Raw genomic sequence first — 26,013 nt, 5'->3', positions numbered from 1 at the left:
GGGTGGGTGCTCCCTTTATACTTTACAGACAATGTCCCTTTAAACAGCCCCACGTCTGGAAAGCCCATTAGATGTGCATATAAAATTTCCCCCGTGATTAATAGTTGATGAGGCAGGGTTGGTTGGAGGGTACTACCAACATGTGGCCTGCAGGGCTCCTCCTCTGCAATCTCACATTACACTCCATAAACTTGCCACTCTTTCCCACCTATATGTTTAAAAAGGAGGAGGGCTCACTTGTCAAGAATGCCTTAGAAGAGTTGTGAAAACAGCCAGCCCGAGAAGGGGAGTCATGCAGTCGCGGATGCAGCACTCCTGCCGAGCCACAAGCCAGTCAGTTCAGTCAGGGAGAGAGGGTGTGTGAGAGCAAGGACCGGGGGAAAGTGTGTGAGAGCGTGTCAGGACCAGAGGCTCCGAAGGACGTCACGCACACACTCCCAGAGAGAGGGGGAAGCACGCTGTCACAGGAAGGCGTCTATCCTCACGCGTTTTGTTGCTGTGCGAGAGTCAACGGCCGCTGACAGAAGTGAGTATTCCTGAGGTGGATGCAGTGAGAAGATGATGTGCATTTAGTCAGCTGAAGTGGATGTTTTTCCAAGACACAGATACAGATTTCCAGTCCTAACTCACTTTCTGAAGGGGGGGTTTCCAACTCCTCTGCACGGAAAAGACTCGTAATAAGACATTAATCAAGATTGTGTGAAGTGTTTTTTGCATCACCATGGATCAGCCAGCCAGCAGCTGCATGCGGAGCGCCCACCCCAGCAGCCCGATCTGGGGTTGCATGAGGAACCCTCACTCAGGGGTCCCAGGGGCCAATCTGCAGTCGCCCTACCAGCAGGCCCCTTTTTCCCTCCACCAGAAGCCCGACTTCCTGGCCTACACAGACTTCACCAGCTCCTGCTTGGTGCCGACCGCGCCACACGCAGCCTACCCCCGCGACGACAGACTGTACCAAGAGAGCCAGGGGGGCTACCAGAGAGCCGAATGGCAGTTCAACCCCTGCGAGACGCGGGTGAGAGCGCCCGAGGCCTGCCCGCCTGTCGTCGCCCCTGTAGTAGTGGGTGGAGGTGGAGGTGGAGGTGGAGGGCCCGAGCTGGACAGTGTTGGGGAAGAAAGGCTTCCAGGAGGGGTCGTGCCCGGGTGCCTGGAGGGAGAATACTCACCCCAGAGTGTGGCGTCGGCCGACTCTGACAAGAAGAGCTCCAATAAGAGGAAGAGAGATGTCACAGGTGAGTCACTGAGATCGATGGGAGTCAGCTGGGTTTTATAGGGGAAAGAGGTTCCTCCAGAACTAATCACAGGAGGCTTAGAAAAGGAAAACACAGTAATAAAATGCACATTTGGGAATATTAAAAGCCATTCCTCTCTGTCAGCTGTACACTGGTGCATACGATGGTGGAAATATATATTAAAAAAAGACAATGTGGGAATGTGCAAGGGAAGCATCAAAGAATAAAAATGAAAAATTGATAGGTAGTTATTTTTCATTTTGACCAAACCTTCGTACATCTGTACAAAAAAATTAAAAAAAAAAAAATCCCATTGTTGCTCCAATCAAAGTGCATCAAACGTTGAGTATGTCAAGGTTAAGAATTTCTTTCCTGCCCTGCACCACAGCTGGCAAAGACACACACACTCCCTGTATTTCCTCACTAAAGCGCTCTTAAAGCAGCAGATCGCTGTGCGAAAGGTGAGTAGGTGACAAGACTTTTGTGCTGGAGACACGCGCGTTTGAGTCGCAGTTGCATCCTCGTATTGTTCCAGAGTCTCAACTGATTAATGGGACGCATGAAAAACATTTCATTGCGCTGCTGTATCCGCTGGAAACAGACCATTGTTTTTTAATACGGTAGCGCCACGTTCACTTCTGTGGAGGGAAGGCTTCACAGGTGCTTCAGACTGACTTTGGTTGTGTTTATTATAGAAGGGTCTCAAAAGTGGATTCAGTTAATACGTAATCCAGCTGCAGTTGTTTGTGAATCAGCATTAAAACACATATAAAACATTTTCCAGCAGTTTCATAAAACACCAGTAATCGTAAATAAGATAAAACTCATATTATTCAGTGTATTGCACTCTGTCTAAAGAGTGTTAAGCCCTTAAAGAATGAGTAAATGTGTCCTGACGTACCTTTTCTATACGCACAGTTATACACAGAGTTGTGTTGTCAGCATTGAAATAGTATCATTCTACGCTTCTGGATTATAGCGCGGTTTATTCCCCCTATCACATTTCACACTTGCCAATAGGAAGTAAAGTAATCGATATCCGCGACCAACTCATTTCTGGAAGTTTCACACGTAACGTTACGCCAACGAGAGCCACAGGCTGAGGTAAATATTTATATTTTAAACTGCATCCAAAGGTGTGATAAGTTTTCACGATGGCAGAATGGAAATAAAAAACCACGTCCAGCACATCTGGAACGTCCACATTTCATCTGTGAAAACAGTTCCTCAAAAGTCAGCGTTTAATTTGTTTCCCTCACAAAAGGTGATGATTTACGGCGTGAGAATGATATTTGCACCGCTGCACCCCGAATAAGAAATAAATACTCTACGCTTGTACTTTGGAGAAATGCATACGGCCTCTAGAAAGGTTGTTTTGTACATATTTTAAATGAGATGTGGTCATAATGTGACTATTTACGAATCATAAAGTGTACTTTAATCTACCTACTGAGATGAGTTTGCTCCATCACAGCGTAACACTTCAAGATAGTGTCATCAAGGTTGCCGTGGTGATTGCCTTTCTTGTCCAAACGTAACAAACCATATGTGATTATGAAGAGCACGAATAATTACGTGCAAAAACTACATGACCGACGTCTGCAGCGGCCTTGTTGAAGGGGATGGTTGGGTTGGGGCCGGGGGCGGTAGGGGGTGGACGGGGGGTACAGACCCCCACCGCCCCCCCTCTTTCTTACCTTATTGTAACCTCCACCCACTACACTGAAAACATGCCAGACCACGTCTGGTAAAATCACTTTCCCTGCGAGCCCACTTTTTACATTCTTATCCATTGACATTTTCCTGTCGTTAAGCCGTAACACAATCTCCCACTGAGTGCATGCAACATGTCTGACCACTACATCAGTTCTTGGTTTCAGAAAAAAGAGCCATTCAGTTCTTGTATTGACTAGCTGGTAGAAGAGCATATATTAGGAAAATGCCCCGAAGGCGTTCACGTTACAGACGGAGCAGCTATACAGTCTGCGTGTGTCTGTGTGCGTTTGAACAGAACTTTGAGGCTTTCCAAAACCCCTAAACTCCAACTCCAACTGCTATCTGATATGACTCTAATCCAAAGTTTGACTAATAATTACGTCGGCGGTGCAGCACAGTATGCAGCAGAAACACGGATATAAACACTCTGCTGGTAGAAAATCATGACTTTAAGCCACTCGAGCATTACTTTATTATTTAATTGGCAAAAGTACATATGAATAGAACTGTTTCATTGACATAGACACTTAATTTTTACGCCCAAATTAACATTAATAAGCAGAATATAAACACTTCATTACGTGTTTATATTCTACATATTATTAATTAACACACTATAATAACATCAATATTTTCAGACTGTATTTATTGCAGATTATTGCTGGGTCCAGTCTACACCGGGACATAAAAGAAACATTTTTACAATAACACAGTGGTGTAAAGGAACAGGTTTAATTATTTGGCAGCTTCTATACACATCTAAGAAACTACAGTTCTGTATAAGGATTTTTTTTTTTTTTAAGAATTATGATTATTTGGCTAAATATTTGCACTAATTATAACATTAACAGTGAACCGATTATTATTTAATGAATGCATAGTAACGTGTCTGCATGGTTAAATATATGAACAAATCCTAGAAAGCCTTTATTATCTGTACACGTCATTAACAGGTGCTTTTAAAAGTGTTTGTAAATGTGTCCAAACGTGGAGCATACATTAGCCGTCCATTCATGTTCATCAACAATTAAAAATACCCTTGTATCTGCTGACAAATACATTATAACAGTTATGCTTACTAATGATAAATGAGGTTTAAATGAAGTTTGGCGTCCTGACTCATTGCGAAACCCTGGCTTCTACAGTCACACCTGTAGTTTCCACCTGGAGTTTGTGATTTAAAACAAACACTCAGCTTTAATTCGGTCGTGATGAAGACGGACTACTTTTGCACCGTCCGCCCCCAAAAAAGGCCCCAAATGCTGTTTGTCTTTGGGACCCTGCTGGGCGCAGAAGCCTTCTCCCTGCTAGTTTACGGTCTCTGGCTGTGCAGGATATTTATTGGGGGCCTGTTTAGTGAGAACCAGTATGTGCCCTTGCCAGGTGTTCAGTCTAACGAAACCTGCTCCACACAGCTCCAGACCAGGCCTGACGCGGCCAGGCCTGACGCGACCAGGCAGCGTCGGCACACTCAAGGGCAGCGCAGCATTAATGACACTCATACACAACAATCAGGAGGCTTTTTGGCATGACACATGGGTAGCAAACACATACAAACACACACACACACATACACACACATGTCCTGGTCCGCCCAGTCACATCTGGCCCTGGTACAGCAGTCCATTTCACATCCTGGCCCGCTGCTCTGGCAAGCACCGACCGAAACTTCTCACTTTGACAAATTAGAACCATTTTCGAGAGGTTACATCAGCTGCTTGTGTCGCTACCAGCGCTCAATTATTACCCCAAACTCTTTCCCCTTTAATACACAAGAGAGGTTCAATCACAAGAAAGTTAAATCAACCCGCCTTCTTTTTTACATGCATCCTGGTAAATGGGGTTTAAACTTCGACCGTTTCCCTGTGAAATATGAAAGCGGGGGGAAATCTATAAATCTTAAGCAATAAACTGCGACTCGTCTAAAGAGAGCTCGGATAATCACTGAAACTGATGTCAGTGCAGATCAAACATTCACCGCCCGCCCCTCACAACTGACCGCCACATTCATAGAGATATCTCTGGCCTTTTTCATGATGTATTTGCTGTCATGTTGAGATGAGTTAATGTGAATCTTCCCCCCCACGAGTGCTCCGGTGGGAAATCTCTTGACACACACACGCACACATGCACGCACACACACCCACGTAGCAGTCAGACCTGGACACATCCGCACCTTTGTTCTTTTGTTAGAGGCTTTAACGATGTTACGCCGCATTCCTCCCCTAACTCACTCCCTCTGTGGCTGGTTTGGTGGGCCCTGCCCTGTGTCCCGTACGCTCTCAGACGCGCTGTGCATGAACGCTGAAGTGAATTTGTACTTTAAAATGTGTAAACAAACAAATATAGTCGTGCAAAAATTCAAGCCCGCTCGCAGAAAACGTGCACGCACACTGCACTGCTGCACGCTGCAGGTGAGTGGGACTGACATGCTCAGGTCAGGGTGGTCTCTTTTTAAAGTGCTGGTTTTGGGTGTTTACTATATGAGGGGCCTCCCACTAAAGGGTCTTTGGAGTTGTGGTTTGTTGGTCGGAGAGGTCCTTAAGGTCTCTTTAATAGTCAAGTGGAGGCTGGTCGCAAAATGACTGGAGAGCTAATTCGAGTCAGATTAGATGTGATGAAATGAAAACAGCAGGGTGGTAGAATCACAATGTCACACTGAGTCTCTCACTTCTTATATAGAAAGAAGAGAGGAGGTCTTGTTAGCTAGGAAGAAGAAAAGGTATCATATCTTGTGATGATGAGAATATATATTCATGTGTTCCTCTAAATAACAGATAATATATTTATTTTTCAGCGTACTGCCAAACAAACCTTAAACTGCACGAAATGCATGCCCTGTCTGTGTTTCTCCAGATATTCAGGAGTCCAGTTTTAAGGTGGACTCCAGCTGCAAGGCCCGGAAAGAGCGCACGGCGTTCACCAAGGAGCAGCTGAGAGAGCTGGAGGCTGAGTTCACCCACCACAACTACCTGACCAGACTCCGCCGCTACGAGATCGCCGTCAACCTGGACCTCACAGAGAGACAGGTACGCCACCTCTGCCTCACATACCATATCAATATAACAACTATTTGACTATCGCTTCGTATCATCCATTATTCAAATAGCTTGAATGTGACAGAGGTATTTTTGTGTGACTTTTCGTTTCATACAAGAATCCTCTGAATCACCGCCCAAAAATATACAAAATGTAGCAGAAAGTGTTTTGTACAGACACTGAAAGATGTGGAAATAAATGTCTTTCTAAAAGCAAATAGGTTAGTGCAATAACTTTCTATTCCTGCTGCGATGCTACCGTAGTCGCAAAATTCCCACGAGAATTTTACCAAAAAAAAGACGCAAATGAAGAGAAAAATGAGACGCACCTTAATAAGACATATGTCTGATTTCCAAGGGCTTAGAAATCTAAAATATAACAAAATTGATCAACAAATAAATCTTCCAGTTAAGCAATCACGACTTATTTAAAGTGGACGGCATCTGCAGTATTCTACATGTCTCCCTGTACTTTACGCTAATAATGATGCATGCACAGAGATGCCTTTAGATCACAATGAAGCGTTTTTTCCACAACATTTTTCATGCTGTGGTTCGAGCGGAATGACATGCAGCTTTAATGAGTGGGCGGCAGCTCCAGACTCGATGAAATCGGACGAACATGTGTCGATGCCGCTGGATAAAACCCCAGTCTGCATGTCAGGCCCAACGTCGCAGCTCCTCCTAATGAGGCCGCGGTGCCACAGTGACCACACATACTGCCGTCTGCTCCTTAAAGCTATTTCCCAGACCTCTGGAACACACACACACACACGCACACACACACTTGTACAGACAGACACGCTCACAGCCGGGTTCCATCTTCGCTCGGAGCTCCCACTGCAACTCGTCGGCTTTTTCCAACTCATCCTACATGCTTTGGCCATTCGCCGTCCTTTCAATCAGCCGTGATGAGCAGAGGAGCTCAGACGGAGGGGCTGCAGTATGTGGGAGCAGATTCATTTGGATCCCAGAGTTGCAGCGGGGAATGCTGAGTGGGATGTGCAGAGGTCACCTAAAACTTCCCTGACCTGAGATTCCTTCAGCCGCTACAGTCATCTTAAAGAACCGGCACTCGGCATGAACTCGCTGTGCTGTGAGAATTCTCTAAAAATGTTTTCGCGAATGAATGAAAAGAGAATATTCTGTTGTATTAACTGTCTTAACATATACGTCATATTCACATTACTACAAATATTATTATAGTTACTGTTTCGCTTTGCTTGCTTGCATCTCTGGAAGTGTGTCTGTCTGTCTCTCTCTGTCCATCTGTCCGTCTTTTCTCTCTCTCTTTCTCTCTCCTTCACTCCCTCTCTCCGGTGCAGACAGACGTCCGTCCTCCACAGAGCTGGGTCTGTCTGACGTTCCTGTCTGTTATAGTGAAGGTTTGCGTTGCCACCGTACTCTACGGGGGAATTGTTGGGTCTCTGTAAATAATAAATAAGTCGCAGAGTGTGGTCTTTACCTACTCTGTAAAGTGTCCTGAGATAGTTTTTGTTTGTAGCTTGTAGCTTGATGTCACTGCATAATCCAGCAGTTTTTTACTGTAAGCTTAAAAGATAAGACTGGGAGCGCCTTTGTAGCCTTGTGCTTTATAACCACGTCCCGCGTTTGATTTCGACCTTGAGACCTTCTGCATGTTATACCCCTCTCTCTCTTCTCCGCAGTTTTGCACTTTCCTCTGTCAAAAAAATACAAAAATGCACCAAAAATAATCTTTGAAGCATGTTTTCCATCTGCCAACAAATCCCATGACAAAAAAAAACCAACAGGAAACTCATCATGCTAACAACCTGTTAACAACCTGTGCATCCAGAGCCTGATACGTGTTCGTCCTCTGTGCCGCAGAGCTCCGTAAACTATTCACAACATACTAACTACTACACTAACTACAAACACATCGACTAGCCTCACTGTTGCACTGGGTGACATGCTCCTTCACTGTGGTGAACCTTGGTGCTCCTTTTCCCATCTCACTGCTGTAAATCCACGCTAGAGCACCAAATGTGGATTAATCCGCAGCTGCAAGTAGTCCCCAACACACAGATTAATAACTCCTGTTTCACTAATGTTTGCTCAAAACTATATTTAGGAAATGACTGCAGCTTTTTTATATTTAAATCAAACATTATTAACCCTAAGATAAAGATTTAAGTCTTTAGGAACAAATAGATAAATGCTGCAGACGGCTCAGGGCAGCTGTGGGGTTGGGTAAAACACACTAATTGTTCTCGTTTGATGGGATTTGTTGTCAAGAAGAAACATCTCATATAAATATCACCAGCTTAATTTTGTCAACCCTATAAAATACAAATGAATTCTCAGGTAAAGTGGCTAAAGCACCAGATTTGACATCATATCAGTATTAAATTAATGCATCATATTTATTTGGACTGGCTCGTCTGGGTGTTGTAAACTACAGTTTCATGCATCGGTCCCCGTTTATAAAAAGTATTTACTTTATAAAGCCTTAAGTGAGCGTTATCAATCACAGATGTAACGAGCGTTCACCTCTCAGGTTGTTGTTCTGACGTGTTTTCCCTGTAATTTCAGGAAGCGTATGTTTTTGCTGCTATTCTTGGCCCGACAGTTGAAGCATGATATCATTTCAGAGCAGCGCGGCGATACAGACGAGCACTATCCACGCCGTAAACTCACATCCTGTGTAGGCTGACATCCTGGTAGTTGACTCCTCTGACCCACTGTCTACGCGATACTCTCTGCCTGCATTCGCAGAGATTTTCGAGCCAGAACTGAGAGCTTTGTACTGACAATTCACGCTGCTCGCAAGGCCAACGCAAACTTGAGCCAATTCCTGTACCGCACTGGGAGATTTGTGGGGGATTATTTGTCTATCTTTATGCTGACCGTGTCGTAAATTCTGCTAAAAATTGCAAAATAGAGAGAAAAGCCACAGTGATCCTGTTACAAGTTCAAATTCGGTGAAACCAAAATACATCCTGCACTGTGTCCGTGTGAGTGTGATCAAGAGATACTTATATTTTTATGTACTTAGATGATTTGTAGTATTAAGTGTTGTTTTATTAAAGTAGGGCTTCACATCATGATTATTGTTATTATTAATTGCGCTTGTATAGTTTGTGTTTTTACTTTTATTCATATTTTTGTAAAGCCTACCTCTTGTTTATTTTTTTACTTTATTATTTTTTGCATTCAGACTTTTTTTTATTTCCTCTAGACATTTTTTTTTCTGTACTTATTTCTGTGCTGCTGCAACAACAACTGAAGTTTGCCTCTGGGGATCATTAAAGCTCGTTCTTATCTTATAAAATGTCGTAAAATAGTGGGGAAAAATCTCAATTTTCAGAATCCAAAGTGTTTTCTTCAGATTGTGTGTTTTGTCTGACCACAACATTCCCGGACCCAAAGATATTCAATTTACCATCATAGAAAACCAGAAAATATTTATTGATTTTGGGGCATTTAAAAATAATAATTTATTTAAAATCAGAAATCATTATTGGTGACCATCATTTACAACGACAGGGTTAAATTACAAATACAGAGAAAAATAAATAAATAGATCGTATGAATAGTTTCAAATTCTGTTGATTTTACTAATCAAATTATCAACAACATTAACAATTAAATGATATTATTGCAAAGGCAGAACAAATACAAATAGTAGCTTCTGTTAGGCCACTACTTTTTATCACTTCTTTAATTAGCTGTGCAGCAGGTGCACGTGTGTGTGCGTGTGTGTGTGTGTGTGTGTGTGTGTGTGTGTGTGCACGTGCACGTGTGTGTGTGTGTGTGTGTGTGTGTGTGTGTGTGTGTGTGTGTGTTAACATGCATGCATTTGTGGAACGTTAATGTACCGTTTCAGGAGCTGCAGTGACAATAAAAGCATTAATCCAAACACCAAGAGGCAGTTTTTTCCACGTCTGCGGCAAATTTTCCTCAACAGATTTGTCCACGTATGCAGATGACATCATGACTTTTAATGATAATATTGTATCAGCGAACAAGAACGCACTTTTAATGTAGCATCTGCTTTATTTTCTGTACAACAGGTGAAAGTGTGGTTTCAGAACAGGAGGATGAAATGGAAGAGAGTGAAGGGAGGACAGTCGTCTTCGCCCAACGACCTGGAAAATGACGACATAGACTCGGCGGCCTCTCCCAGCTCAGAATGAACAAACGGCCTTAAAAAAAAAAAAAGGAGATGACACAAGAGACTTGGGAGTCCACCGGACACCAATGCAGCGCAATGAAGCCTTCACTAATTTCCTTGGAGAGCTGCAGGAATCAAACGAGACTCTTTTTAATTCCCAAGAAGAAATCCCAGAGCATTGTCTTTGCTGTTGTAAATAGTTGATTTATGTCCATAATGAACTGCATTTTGATACAATATTGATAAATACTCTGTTCAAGAGGCCCCCTCTTGTCGCATTGACTGTGTTTTAAATATTAGAGATGATACTTGTGGTCATTGTAGATCAGTGACAGTCCAGACAGAAGCTTCGAGGCCAGTGATGACATGTCAGACCGTGATGTGATTGTGTTTGAGTGCATCCCCTTTGGTTCCAATCATGGCCTTTGACGCTTGACTACAACCACCTGGGAAAACTCAGACTGCACAAGTGTTGCCAAGCCATAAGTGCCTCCGAATCAGATGATTTTTTTTTTCATTTTGTCAGTTTTCTTTTCCTAGAATATAGTTTTTTTTTTTTTTTTTTAAATCTGTCAAGTTTGTTTTTTTTACTATTCTTTTTATACATGTTGAATGTTATTGATAAAACACAGATGTTGCCTGTGCAAATAGAATAAAGCATCTGCTGCAAAATTGGAAAAAAAAATCTTGATAATTTCTTCCACCCTCAAGAATTGAGTTATGATTGGACAATAGGTACTGTGTGTATTCTTGGCTGATGGTTTCATCACGTTCATCTGTTGGTCAGACGTTACAAGTGCTGAGAAAATGAGAAGTTTGCTCCCATTTGCTTTTGATGTTGGCAGCTGCTTCTAGAGACTAGGTGCCCGTATCTCTGGGTATGAGCAAGTCAAACCGGTCCGGTCATGGTTGGCTGTTTCCCTGGTTAGAACAACAACCAACCAATCGGCGCCTTGTAGACAAAATTTAAGGAATAGTTCACGCAAAAACTATATATATATATTGTACTAACAATTTGTTGTACAAGTGTCTGTGCACCAAATTCCTTCACAGGAGGGTAATCACGCAAATATAATTGTTTGTATTTGAATGAGCGCACAAATGGATACAAGAAACTCACGTAATACTCCACAGACGGACATATTAGAACCTTTTTTGGTGTCTTTTGTTCAGCTGTTTGCACTGAAATGCTTTCATTTGTTGGGCGCTCCGCTCTGCTTACCGCCATTTATTAGAAAACTCGTTCTGGGACTATAAAGAGCCTTAGGAGGTGAGTACTATCATTTATATTGTTTTGGGGTGCACAATTTATTTCAGAATGGTGATATTATGTTCCTGTGCTAGAGACAGAAAAATGTAGGGAATAAGGGATGAGATTGATGTAGGTATACTGGAAGCTATTTTTATTGAAGGCCGTTGGATAAACCCACTGAACGCTACCTGCTCAGCACCAAACAGCAGATGGACTCAGTAAGACATTAGCTGGGGATCATAGTGGAGCATGTAACAGCTAAAGGGACAAATATATCCCTCAGGAGTTAGTGAAGACTTAAACAGAGCTTAAAACAAAGAATAATGGACCCAAAACACGACTAAATGAACGATAATGTTGCTCCGTACCTGCTGGATGTGTGATCAGGCAACTTTATGCACAGGCTGTTCAGCTCGTTCCGCTACCGAGACAAGTGGCCAAAAAAATCAATTAGTACTGCCTTAAGGTAACTGCCCATGACAGACGCTATAGCTACAGTTTCCTTGGTCGACTGGAAATGACACGAGAGAGCTTCATACGTCACTTGCTACAACAGCCCCGTCCAAACAAATATTGGAGATAAACATGATGCCATTTATGTGTGTGCACCTGCAGGGGAAGGGGGCATCGGTTACTTTGTCTCAGGTCACACACTTGAGTGAAATCTTCCTGCCTGTGGGTCACAGTGACAAAATCCTTTCAGGAGGGATTACACAGCCCCAGTGTGTAATACGGGGGGCCAGTCAGAGCTCCTGCGACAGACCGAGCTTTACGCAAAATCCCTCCGATGATGCCGTGATTATCTACATTAATATCTCACATGGAGGTCGAATATCCCTTAGGTCAGATGAGAATCAGCTCTCATCAACGGCCAACTACGTATATCCTGCCTGTTGCTCCATAATCCTGAAGAATGTTTTCATAATGGCGAGTGGTCTCCTGCAGACCCACGCAGCTCACCCTGATTGCTCTGAGGTGACCTGACAAGCACTGACAGAGCTATAAGTAGTTCTGAGTGTGTCTGTGTGTGTGTACGTTTGAATAGGAACATTCATTTTTGCACACCATCACTGTCATTCCAGTCGACTCACAAAGGGCCATTAACCTGACAAGGTGGAGTCGGGCTCCAAAAAGCTAAAGTATTTGGCCCCCTTATGCTATTTTCAACGGAAGCATCTGGATGGGGCCAATTTGATCTCAACCTGAGTGGAACCTAGACAAACCCACGCACGGGGCCCCCAGGACCAGAAGAAGAAGAAAAAAAAGAAAAAGCCTTGCTGGCTGACCACTTGCGTATGATGGAAAAGGGAAATAATAGGTGGGTATGGGTGAAAAGACGGCTTCTCAAGTACAGGATGTTGTTGTAGCAGGTAGCCAGTCATCCAATTTCCTGCTTCCCAAAGAAAACAAGAGCTTGAGCATAGGAGTCCCCAGACTTACAATGGTGGGCCTATGCTCAGACTCCGGCCAACCAAACAAAGCCTTCAGAGGTTACTGCCCTTTCTCCTGGTCTGCAGGGACTGCAGTTGGCGGGAGGGTGGGATGGTTGTTCCACGCACACACACAGAGTCCGGGTCAAGTGTTACTGTACGTCTGACCTCTCTGGGCCCCTGCCGCAGCTGCTGGAAGTGGAATAACTCCAAGTCGTTCCTGTGCCCGTTTCCCCCCTTGCTCAGCCTCTATTAGGGTCTATTATTGTATTAGTGGTAATAGTAGTCAAAATAAACCATGTCCAACTGTAATGATAGTATTAATATCAGCAGTGTAAACTAATGAAACTGGAATGTTGTTCTTCCACCATAGAGGTTCCTTTTAAAGGCACTGGGGTGGCCAAATTTATGGATTAGATTTAATTAGTGGTATTGTGATTGTGGGATGTTGGACCATGCCAAAACACCCAGGAGAAGGTAGGTTTCCCTTTCACTTTCCCTACCCCACCAATAGCTGTGAACACCTCGTTCTGTTTTTTTATTGATTTAGGATGAATTGATTTAGAAATAGAAGTACGAGTTGAGGTTGGACCCATTTTTGCGGCAGCCACCAAAAATACGGATGCATGTGTAGTCCCTGTTATATCTCCCGAGCCGTGATTATAAACGCAGACTGAGCTCCCAGAAACATTCTTGAAATAACTCCTCTCCTTTGAATACAACCTTCTCTGTGGGCAAAGAGCAATAAGAAAGCATTCGTCAGAGGTTGGAAGCAGTCAGTGACTTCACCCTCAGCACTCAACAAGGATATTCTTCAAAACAGGCTTTCAGCATACGGAAGGTATTGCCACTAAAAGCACCGATTACCAGAGACTTCAGCCAAATGCTCGATTTAGGCGAGCAGCCTCTCTCTCTGAAGCGGACCACGTCACCAGCACATCGCTAAAAATGTTGCATTTGTGGGCACTTACATGAGCAGCTGTGCTACCCCGTTTCCATTTTTAAAACATTTCCACTTGTGACTCATTCATCTGGATGGAACAGTATAAACGAAAAATGTGGCGAGCCTCCTGTCTACAGTTGACCTCAAACTATTCAAACATATTGTATTTGAAACCAGGGTCTATATGCGGGTTATTACTATGATTGATTTCACTATATAAATCACCTAAATGCATAATAAGCAAAAAAGGGGGGGGGGGGGGGGGGGTTTAACCATTAAGGGCCCTGGTTTTCTAGCATGGTCTAAAGTGCATTTAGGGCATGCCCAACCTCCCTTTGCTAGTCAGAAACAGACTGTATAAGATAGGTTTGTAGTCTAGGTGACGTCACCTGTTGCAGCTCAAAGTGGGCGGCTCCCGGTGGCTCAGGTTGCACCATCCTAGGCAGTGTCATGACCCTGCCTGTTCCCAGGTCTTAGAATTATCCCAAGTACATTATTTCAACAAGAAATCATTCGTTAAAAGAAATTTTTATACTGTAAATAGAAAATTCAAAGGTGTAGTACAGTTCAAGTTGCCTTTTAAATGTTTTGTATGGCACAGGAAAGAGAAAATCGAGGTGATGTTGCAAGTTTCATCGGCTTTACTAGATCCTTTCATGTCTGTCGTGCACCCTCACCTGCTCTACCCCCGTACATTTATTTTGAAAAATCCAGTGCTCTGCTTCGGCTCCAGCTGCCCTTGGCGGGAAAAATCTTGATGGATCGCCGGAGGTGTGAAGGTCAGCTCTACAAGAGGCCACTGTAGAAATTAAAGCATGTCCTTCTCCTACTGGGGCCCTTTTGCGCTCTGCACAATGTTATTGTGTTTTGGAGACGGCGGCTCGTTGTTCACATCAAAGACTGACGGGCTGATATGGAAGGACACTGCTGTGAAAACGGGAGATAGTGAGAGCTAAAATAACATCATTATGGGATAATATAGTGAGGGTGTCTGGAGGAGGAAGGGGAGGGTTGATGTGTGTGAGTCAGTGTGTGTTTGCGGGTATGTATTTTACCGAACTTGCGTTTAGGAGGCTTTAGAAAAAGTTTTTTTTACTTATCAGACCTGACCTTGGTAACGCTCAACAGGAAAGTCTAGACTCTGCCTCTTGTTAATCCTCGTCTCTTTAAATCTTTCCTGAACATGTCTGTCTCACCTCACCGTTGGCTGCGAAAGACAAACGTACGCTGGATTTTGTCAAGTGAAATGGCCCCAGGAGCAACTTAATGTAACAAGACTGCTCCCCTGTCTTCCTGGCCGTCTGCTCTACCCTCCTCTCTGTGATCCTTCATCCAGTTGCTAGGAGCAGTGGACACACACATCCCCTCTTTCTTTTCATCCTTATTGTTATTTTAGGCCACCTGCAAATCCATTTCTCTGTTTTAGCCGCTCTGTTCTGTGAGTCTGCTTCCAGCCGCTCGCACATACAAGAAAGGGAGGCGGAAATATGCAACGTCTTCCGCACATCCTCCCAAGACGGCCGTTGTGTTGAAGGAGGCATACAAGGAGCGCGTGTTTGCATGTTTGCATGTGTGTGAGAGCTTGTGTGTCAGTCTGTGTACCTGTGGGTGAGTGAACAAGCCTGGCGGGTAGGTCTGAGTGAAGTCAGTCAGAGGTACTCAGCACTGGACAGTCATGCAGCCCACCTCTGCTCATCCTCCCTCCCCCCCCTAAGCCTCTCGTCTCCGGTGATTAGCGACTCCTGCAGGAGTTATAAATCTTCTATTTCCATTGCACAATCAGTCAAGACAGGCCAAAGTTGAGGAGCTGCACAACATTAAATTATCTGAGACTTCCTGCAAAGGCTCCTTTGGATGTTAGGTCTTAAGCGAAGTGGATACCAGAACCTCATGCCATGGGACTCTGGTCTATGGCTCCCTCTGGTTGGTACTTCTGACCTGCTGTGTCCTGCCTGGTGTGGAGCCAGGAAATCCAGCAGCAGTTTGACTCTGCAAATCATCACACAGAGGACCACTCAATCACACTGTTTGCTGAGCAAAGTGAACATAGAGGGCCTTGTTCACCAGAAAGCACACAGCAAGTACACACAGCATGCAAGGCTTCACTGTCTGCTTCAAAGACATCAACAAAACCAGAGAAAAACAATCATACATCGCAAAGTCTGCATGCGTGTTTCTGACACCTTTAAGTCTGAACAAAAACAGGTCTCTGTTAGTGACAGTGCTTTCCAAATAGCTACTTATATGAGCGCTTACGTTCAACTGAACATACTAATTCATAGTTTAAAAAGCAAACTAACAATAGGACACATGACCCGCTCTGAGGTTTAGCTAGCTACAGCTAACGTCCGTAGAGTGTATTGGCTGTTTGGGGCATGACTTTATTGAGAAAACTGGATGCTGCATTCCAAGATACCCATAAAAGTTGCTTACTACGTGCAGATGTCAAAAAGGTCTTTTTGCCTTTGAGGCAGAAGCCAGAGCACTTTCATAAAAATAAATAGGGCACCATCTTGGAATGCGGCAGAACTTGTATTGTCTGGCCAAGCCAGTTGAGGGCATGCATGTTATGAGTCATGAAGTCATTCATCATCTTGTAGACTTTTTATTGGAATGGATCAAATTCTGATCATATAAATGGTTTTGGGTGAGAAACATACTTTACAGCCATTCCTTTGGTCGTGATTGTTGGCCACTGTGTCATGTGATCCTACAACACCAAGAGGGACTACTGCTAAAGTTATCTCACAACCAGAACTTTTCCCAGGACTTAGGTTTGGGACAACAAACATTGACTCCAAAAACACTCCAGTCGTCATTTTTTTGTGAGAAACCCGCTAAATTCAGCAATGTTACATTCCTTCTGCCTTCCAGACTGAGACAGCACTGCCAGTATTCATACAACCACCAGGGGGCGCTTGTCAGGAAAATGAAAGTCCAAGTTGTTTTCAGGGTTTGAACAAATGACCAATGCTTTCATTCCTCTGATGACGATTTCTTTGGGAAGCTTGGACGCCAAAGCAGGATGATTCTTTTGGATGAAATTGTTCCACATATAGCACTGGTGCTACTAGGAGAGTTTTTCCGTCATGTATTGTATCAAGGCTACCCCCATTTTGCACAATTTGTTGTTTTACCTGTGTTCTGCCAAGACAAGGTGTGCATTCAGCACCGTAACGCAAATACGTGGGCCCCCTCGCAGATTACCTGGATCACCCGCCTTCACCAGCTGACTGTTTATAAGTTCAAAACACATATACAGCGGGAGAAAATGCTTTTTTGGATTGATATAATAACATGGAAATGTATCTAGTGTAGCTAGTGGCGGTCGTCATAACACGTCTAAACGCCCTCCCTGTGTGGAGCAGAGACTGTATGTCGACAGGCAGGGGGCAGGGCCTTTGCGGCGGTGAGACCCCTTTGAATGGCGAAGGTCTACTTTACGGTGTGTGTGCAGCTATCTGAAATGTTCCCAAAAGTCAATGGTGTGATGTTTATATGTAAAAGATTCAGATTTCCAAGTTCACAGTAGAATTTGGACTTTGGATGACATTTTCTGAGGGTTAGCTTGAAAACATTTCACAACTGCTACTCGTATCCAGACAGAAGGATCATAAACCTGATCTCCAGTTCAGTCTTATTTATGTCACAGAACTGCAACAAACCAGCATTATGTACCAGGTATTACAGTAAAACGTGTCTATGGGAAAACATATCAATCAGACACATCAACAGCTTCTCACTCTCTGTGTTGAACAGTAGACTTTGTCCTCTTGGTAAACCAACCCCACTCCTAGGAGCTCTAACCCTCTGGTGTAACCAGCAATCCTCTTCAACACGCACAAAAGCTCATTCAGCCATTGTGACCACGTCCTCATTCACCCTCCTACTTTGCAGGTCCCCTGTCCAAACAGCCCCCAGCTTGAGGGAACGTTGGGGAAATGGTCCTGGAGGCACTGGCATCGGGCAGCAGAGGAATCATCCATCAACGAATGGGCTACCAGAGTGCACCGAGATCACACTGCTGTCAGAAAAGTGTCATGGCTGCCAGACAGTTCAGCCTTTAGGACAACAAATTCACCCATGTCTCTTGGCTATAAGGATCCAATTTGTGTCTGGCTTCTGGAGTCCGGTTTCACGAAGGCATCTGAAGAATACGGCTACTGTGAGGCCAAAACACAGATGCAAGAACCAGGTAGGTCATAGAACTAAGTGATCAAGAGTATTACGACTCCCGACAGAAAATCTGGCTTGTAGTCACAAACTTATAGAGAATTATCATCCAACTGTAGTTCCCGCTAAGCTCTACAGAGCGCTTTAGAGCTGTTTCCACAACGGTCATTGTTTTGGTTTTCTGGCCTTCAACTATTTCCCTTAGCAAGTGGTGAAGGCCAACAGGGCTAAAAGGAGAGTGAATATTGGACTCGTATTTTTTTTGGGGGGGGGGCAAAATAACGACTCCAAATGAATTTGTATGTTGCTCCGCGTCTGCTACATGTATAAACTATTTGCTAACACATTCACCATGACAACTTTATGACGATATGCAGTTGTGTTGTCCGCTTGTTCTACGATTCTAGTGGCAAGAAAAAATCACATAATGCAGCTTTACTATCAGGATATTTGGGGAACTATGTCAATCCCTGTTTATAACATACTATCATTATGTTGCCATGGTCTTCAAAACTCTCTAATATTACCTTATAAATCTAATAAACCTAAATTAATCATCAATGGGCTCCTTTCTTTTGGATTGCATTTGCTAATCGACTGGAATGGAATTTACTATGAGAGGAGCTGGTACCGGGGCCGGTAGGTAAGTCTTTAAAACACTCTTTTATTAAACTCTGGGTTCACTAACTACGTTGTTGGTGCTTTGTTTTCAGTGTAGGGACTCGTCTCATGCTGCAGCAGAGGTTTGCGGTTATTTTGAGCAGGATTAGTGGTTTAAAAAAGACGTTTGAATGCCTTCACCGTGCTGCCCCGAGCTAATCAGTGTTAGCCATGTCCAGCTGTTAGCGACTGTTAGCGACTCTCCCAGATTTCTACGGTAATAGTTACACGGGAAAAAAAACTGTCTCGATGGCTTATTTAATGTATGTTAGTGTCACTTTAACAGCAGTAGGAGCTTTTTTTCAGAAAAGTCTGTGGATTTTTGCTTTTCCTTTGTGGGAAAAGTACCTTTTAAAACTGTGAAAAAGTTTGAAAATCCCTGCTTTCTAACATTACAATATATACTGAGCATATACATGTGCATATGCAATCAGAGGCTGTAGGTCTTAATACTACTATCGTAATGATGGAATGGGGTTTTTCACCTTGTTCATATATTATGTCAGAAGCAGGACTTGATTTCCAAAGAGCCTTTTGTGTTCGCATGAAATGGTAGAAGTTTAACACTCGCTGGCTGATCAATAAATAGCAGCGTTACTGAGCATCGGCCACACCTTCATCGCCCCCAATAAATTCCAGGGATTTGGGTTTCCATACAAAGTTTTAGACGCAAGATGGCAGAGGTATTCAAGTACAGGTGTTGTCATAAAAAAAAGATGACCAAGATCCAACAATGAGGAGCCTGTATGAGGTAATGCCATCTAAAAAGGGCGCATGGCAGCAGCAACACCAGCAGGTCACAGTTTGTGTTTGAACAAGGTGTTATTTTGAAGTGTTTGAGGTGAAGTATAAAAGGCTTCTGACTTTCGTTCAGTCATGGGAGCAATTTGGAAAACCAGTTTCCCACTGCTTTGTAATGCACTGAACTACACATTGTGGCTGGTTTCTTAATCAATGACAGCGCTGTGAAAATTTAAAAATTGGTCTGAAGTTGCAGAAAACATCTGTTAGCATCGGTTACGTTGTGTGTGACCACATGTTGATGCTACATTCGTTTTCAAATAGTGCAAAATATCCCTACCATATGGTGTTGGAGCAGGAAAAAAAATCTACACAAATATTTGCAAATACTATTTCATCCAGGTCTGCAGATGAATTCAGTAAATGCAGATGCAGCTACACAATGAGCCCAGCTCCACTTGAAAATATACAGACTCCCCAGTTCTGTCCTCTCTGTATTTTAATGATCTGTGGAGGGACTGTGCGCCAAGAGTGTGACTGCGTTCACCTGTGCCAGCACACTTAGCCTGGCCTGCATCCAAACCCGCCTTGTGCAGAGCCAGAAATGGGCTCAGACCATCATGAAGCAGGACTCTTTAAATCTCCTCATCTATCCAATCCACCATCATCCAGCCATCTATCCTGCTACCCATCTCTCCACCCACCCCTACGCTCCAACTCCCATTGGCCCTGAACTCTGCTCTGTAGCGTGACAATGTGTGGATGCATTTGTCTACCTTCATGGATATCTGTGTGGGTGTGTGTGCCTGCATTGCCTCTCTGCAGGTACGTGTGTGTGCGTAGTGTACGGTGTCAAGGAGCCTGGTGTTTGTTATTCTCTCTACAGTCACACTGTCTTTCATCAGGCCCGTCCTGTAGCCCACAGACTCTCCGTATACAGTTTCATAGTCTAGAGCCCCCGTCTGCTATAGCACGTGGGTGGATGATTTCTAACACATGGGAACCTTGGGAGCCCACGCAATGCTGGAACAATAGAGGACCTGTCAGTATCAGGGCACTGGAAGAGGACGAGACGGCAGGCGGTGATGATGTCAGAATCATTGACACCCACCCACGCTTCATCCGCCCTTCTCGGCTCTCAGTCACAGTGACACATGCAAACATACAGAAGCATCCATAAGTGCAAAAATAAAGACTTACTGCATGGTAGTGTACACAAATCTCCCTTAATCCCATCCTTTGCTGCAACGTTGGTCAGTCAGCGTACCGCTTTGGTATACACATTCATGGTTCCCATAAAATCTATCATAAAGACTTTGGTGGTCCCTTGACTCTTCATCTGGCGCTAGCATGAGGTTGGCATTAGTGGTTTTGAGTGAAATCTCAAACTCATCTCAACTATCAGATGGATTGGCCGCAACATTGCCGAGTCGGCGTCTGTGTTAACGGGAAGTTATTAATAATGTACAGAAACATTGCGTGCAGTAGTCCACCATCTCTCCCCCTCTGTCTTTTCTCTCTCACTCTCTCAAACACACACCCATTGCTGTCGAGACCAGGGGTCTAAAACCAGCCAATGTGGCTGGTAACTTTCTAAAGTTAAACAAAATATACACAGAAAGTGCAAACATTGAATTTCACGCTTGGGATCTGTCCGTCTGTCTTTCTGTCTGTCTGTCTATCTATCTATCTATCTATCTATCTATCTATCTATCTATCTATCTATCTATCTGTCTATCTATCTATCTATCTATCTATCTGTCTATTTATCTATCTATCTATCTATCTATCTATCTATCTATCTATCTATCTATCTATCTATCTATCTATCTATCTATCTATCTATCTATCTGTCTATCTATCTATCTATCTATCTATCTATCTGTCTATTTGTCTATCTATCTATCTATCTATCTATCTATCTATCTATCTATCTATCTATCTATCTATCTATCTATCTATCTGTCTGTCTGTCTGTCTGTCTGTCTGTCTGTCTGTCTGTCTGTCTGTCTGTCTGTCTGTCTATCTATCTATCTATCTAGGGTCCTTAACTGCCTTGACATTAAAATTACTAGTTGCCACCACAAAAGTGTTCGTTTTGCTTTTTACTTTCACATACACGCGTCAATCCTGACAAAATACGACGACATATACAGGATCAAACACAAGCCATTCTCGACCCGTCGGCCATTTGGAAATAAATTTTCTTTTATTGGTATCTCTGTTGATATCCTTTCATCTTCTCTCCCCCAGAAGTCCGTCCCAACCACCACCGCATTTAGTTCAATCTGAACTTTTAACTTGACTTTACTTTTACTAACTATTTTTTTTACTTTACTAACATTAGCTAACTCCCTCCTCTTTAAGTCAATTTTTTTCCTGCTTTGGCTCCATTCGTTCTTCTTCTTCAGGTCAGGCCGGCTTCGAGACGTTGATTAATTGTGCAGATCAGCTCACACAGTAGTTGCCAACGCCTCTTTTGCTTACAGAATGCTGGCGTCGCAACTGGGACGGCTTTACGCCCCCTTCGCTTGGTCCGCGTGGATGACCAAAAAGCCGCCGTTCCTTCATTGCAGCACGGTTGCAGAGTCTCAGTGTGAAAAGCCCTGTTGATTTTCTATGTTTCTCGCCCCATCAAACATATTTTTTGTGACTGTGTTCCCAGATCCCAGCTATTAAATTGCTGAGTGCAATGTTATTATTACAGTTAGAACTGATTTTGAAAACTGTTAAAGTAAGACCCAGGTTGAGTGATGCCAGAATTTCCCTTTAAATCCAATTTTCAGGGTCTTCCGAGTACAGCAGAATGATGTGTTTATGTCTGTATACAGGCCTAAGTGTATGCACTCATATGTGTGTGCACCCTGTATGTCCAAAATCCCTCTCAAGCCCTGAGGATTAGCCCTCTTGGAGCAGCCGTTCTCCAGCTGCAGACCTCTTGCACGCCCTCTGGATAGCAATCTGACTTCCTGTGACACCTCCGCCTCCCTGAAAGTGAGAACCGGCACTCCAGCTTTGTGCGGACTAGTGGATAGTCTGCATGTTAGCACGTTGGCAGAATGTCCTCAGGATTATGTTGGTTTTATGTTGAACCTTATTTGTCAAGTCTTGCTGGGCAGGATTTGTGTTTGTGTGTGTGGTGTATCTGCAGAACATGAGAAGGTATTTGTATGACACAGAGCAAGACGATAGCCAGTTACTGTATAACCCTCTTGCTACAGTACATAATTCTGATTCTGTCTCCACCTCTTGAACCAAAGGATAGACATTGGTTTCCTTTCTACTTATTATCTGGAAGCAGATTCAGAAGCGCCAAAAAATCCATCTTGCTCGTCCGCCAGTGTTTGAAAAATAACAGGCAACACAAAATGGTAGAAAGGCAAGCAGGGAATGCGAGCAGCTTGGGTAATGAGTGGAGTTGCTGACTGTTTGGAGGTTTAGAGTCAGGGAGAGGGAAAACAGGGCAGTTCCCAGCGGTCGACTGGAGTCCGGTGAGGCCACAGCACACGCCAAGCACCGAGAGTGAGGAAAGCAATCCATCAATGGAGGTCCACAGGAGGAAAGGCGGGCGGGAGGGGACGCAACACTGGGCCAAACCATAACGGTATGTGTGTGTGTGTGTGTGTGTGTGTGTGTGTGTGTGTGTGTGTGTGTGTGTGTGTGTGTGTGTGTGTGTGTGTGTGTGTGTGTGTGTGTGTGTGTGTGTGTGTGTGTGTGTGTGTGTGTGTGTGTGGCCATTGTTAGCTGTCAGGGTCATTGTGTGGTGCTGGTAGCCTCCACACCCTCTGATTTCAGTGGGAGTCAATGCCTTCAGACACTCCCAAGAGGGGAGCAGGGTTGACCTGTGGGAATGTACAGCTTTCCAGTCTACACACACACAAACTTCCCAAGCTATAGGAATGCCCTAAAGGCAAGGCAATGAAGAAGTGATCCTCATTCTTTGTTTTTTGAAAGTGGAAACACCTAAATATTCTTTATAAACTGTAACGAGTGGATTAGTGGCATTTCCTTTATCCGTCTTTAAGAGTTACCTGTGCTGCCTCTTGTTGTCTGAAATCTCAAAAAATGATGCAGGCCTCTGTGTGTGAGTCATTAATTGATTTTCTTTGTCCGCTCACACTCTCGATACTGACAAATTTGACTAAATTTTTACATTTTGGAGTTCCTCAAGGCAGCATCCTGGGCCCCTTCCTGTTTCTCATACACATCTTTCTACAATCATGTTTATTTATTTTCATCATCAATTAAAGGGAAACAACAAAAACAAAACACATCACAATCCACAACCCCCCCCCCCCCTTTAAAACACACACACACACACACACACACACACACACCCACCCACCAACACACACGCGCGTAACCATTTTTTAATCCAGTTGCTTTACATCCAATCCTACCCTCATAATAATATTTTAATTTTAATTGTTTAGCGTCTAACGGCTTTGTTTTAAATATATTTTAAATATTCCATTTTCTGATTGTAAACTTCACTTTGTTGCTTTGTATGGAACATACTATATTAACAATAATGATGATGATTATTAATATTAGAGCTGGATCAGTCAAGTAAAGCTACAGAAGTTGAATAGTACCAACACCTCTGACACGTGATGTGATTATAAGATAAACTGACAGGTTGTTATGTCAGTCTGCAGGCTATCTGGGCCTAACCTAAACAACTGTGGGATTACCTCCGTGTTTGTTTGACTGTTTACTCTGGGCCAGGTTAGCCCCCCTCCCCTGACAGCAACACGAGCCATTACTGCAGACCATCTGTGGACACGGGTCAGTGTTGACCTACCGCTCTCTAAACACCATTCAGATCCATCCAGAGGGAATCCGTGAGACCAGCAGCAACACAAACACGGTCAATAAGGAAACACAGAGGCCGTCTGTACTCTTTAGACTTGAGTACCCTTTTATCAAGCTACGTTTGAAAATGACAAAACATATTCTGACTTGAGGACTTTACTGAAGTGAACGATTTGATAGATTAAAATACAATGATTTAAAAAAACAATAATCTATGATCAGAAAACGTCTCAAATCAAAAGCTACATTTTTAACAGTAATTTGCTGGAAGTAATGCACTAGATGGTGTTAGAATATGTTGACAATTTAAAATATGCACACCACGGATGATGCTTTTTTAAAAAATCTGTCTGGCTACCAGGAAGCAATCTGTCATTGTCAGAAAGCTTTAAATGTGTTCTTCAAACGTGTCAAGAATGACAAACCTCTCAGCTGCAAACCTGGGATTATCCAGGCATTAGTTGTATGTTTGAACACAAATATTTGATCCACTTGGTCTAGACATCAGATGGTCTTAACCCTGATAAAAAGAACAGGTAATCTCCAACGGCGAAGGAGAAGGGGGATTTGGTGAATGGACTTGTATTTATATAGCCAGAAGACCTTTCTAGTCTTCTGACTACTCAAGGCGCTTTCACAGTGTTTGTCACTTTGACCCGTTCTCACAGACATTCACACAGAAGGTGGACATCTACAGACCATCTAATCTAATCATTCACACCACATTCACACACCCATGCGCAGCACGGGGAGCAATTCTGGGTTCAGTGTCTTGCCCAAGGACGCTCTGTAGTCCACATCATGCCCTCCCCTCTGCACGCTTTACCCAACCAAACAGAGTATCATCAGTAAGTGAGAACAAATCTGAGACACGGAGAATCTGCTGTTGCGTGCTGCATGTGTGAAAGAGAAACCAAATTGTCCATTGTTCATATGTGGAAACAGTTTAGATGTTGAGCTCCTAATATGCTAACTCTCCAGTCAGCCACTACCTCTTGCCCTTCACGCCTTTCCCATCACCTGACCTTCCTGCCTAGTGCCCACACTCTCACCTGCTTCCTATCCCCCTTATCAGCCCAGTAGTTTATGTACCGGCCCATCTCCACTAATTCCCTGCCAGATTGAGTAGTTCCCATTGGCCCTCGGCTTCCAGCCTTTCTCTATTCTTTGCCTCACTCCTCTCTGGATGCATTTGTCTTCAACCCTCCTGGTTTGGACACTTCTCTGCTTCATTGACTTTTATCTCAACACGTCTGCCTGTGTTGGGTTCAAGCTCGCTGTGTTTCGGAGAGCTGCTGCTGGGCTGCATTGGTGGGGCAGGTTTTTGAATATTCTGGTGAGCCGATGAAACAGGATCCAGGAAGTCCAGTTTGAGTAATAGATCCAGTGTTTTGGCTCATCAGACTCCAAAAAGACTTTGACACACCACAGTGGAAAGTTTTCAGCTGTAAAAAAAAATCATCTTTTTGTTGCGATGATTGCCAGGTAAACATTATACAGCGTTCATGTCACAGTAACCTACTAGGAATGTGCACTTGCACATTTGATCGGATAATGCAGCACCTTGCTGGAGGCGTTTCGTTGCTTGAGCCAGCTTTTTTTTTCCCGCTCGACTCTGCGTATTTTTGTCAAATCACACAGAGCTGTTGCCCGTCTGAGTGAGGCCCTAAATCCACCGAGATTCTTTGGCTCCTGGTCCGTTTTTTAAGAAACCACGCACTACACAACCGTAGCTTTGAAGAAAATCTGTTGGGGGAAAGGAGCGCTGTAAAATGAGAAATGTATCTGAGGAAGTCTTCGGGAAAGCATGTCCATTTTGTAGTCCTGGCTTGGAATTAATCTCTTTAGGCCTCAACACTTCCTACTGTCAGACTGCCC

The 26,013-nt window shown here is 43.7% G+C and overlaps 1 protein-coding gene across 1 annotated transcript; it reads left to right on the top strand.

The window, feature by feature from the left end:
- Positions 1–318: 318 nt before the first annotated feature.
- On the top strand, positions 319–10,743 carry meox1 (mesenchyme homeobox 1). The gene is made up of 3 exons (XM_083932372.1): positions 319–1,232; positions 5,805–5,977; positions 10,021–10,743. Exons 1-3 carry the CDS (start codon positions 722–724, stop codon positions 10,141–10,143), a joined length of 807 nt encoding a protein of 268 aa, XP_083788498.1. The 5' UTR covers positions 319–721; the 3' UTR covers positions 10,144–10,743.
- The last annotated feature ends 15,270 nt before the right edge of the window (positions 10,744–26,013 follow it).

The sequence above is a fragment of the Echiichthys vipera genome (genome assembly GCF_963691815.1).
Source record: "Echiichthys vipera genome assembly, chromosome: 18".
NCBI lineage: Eukaryota > Metazoa > Chordata > Actinopteri > Perciformes > Trachinidae > Echiichthys > Echiichthys vipera.
This window is presented reverse-complemented; position numbering and strand designations above follow the sequence as displayed.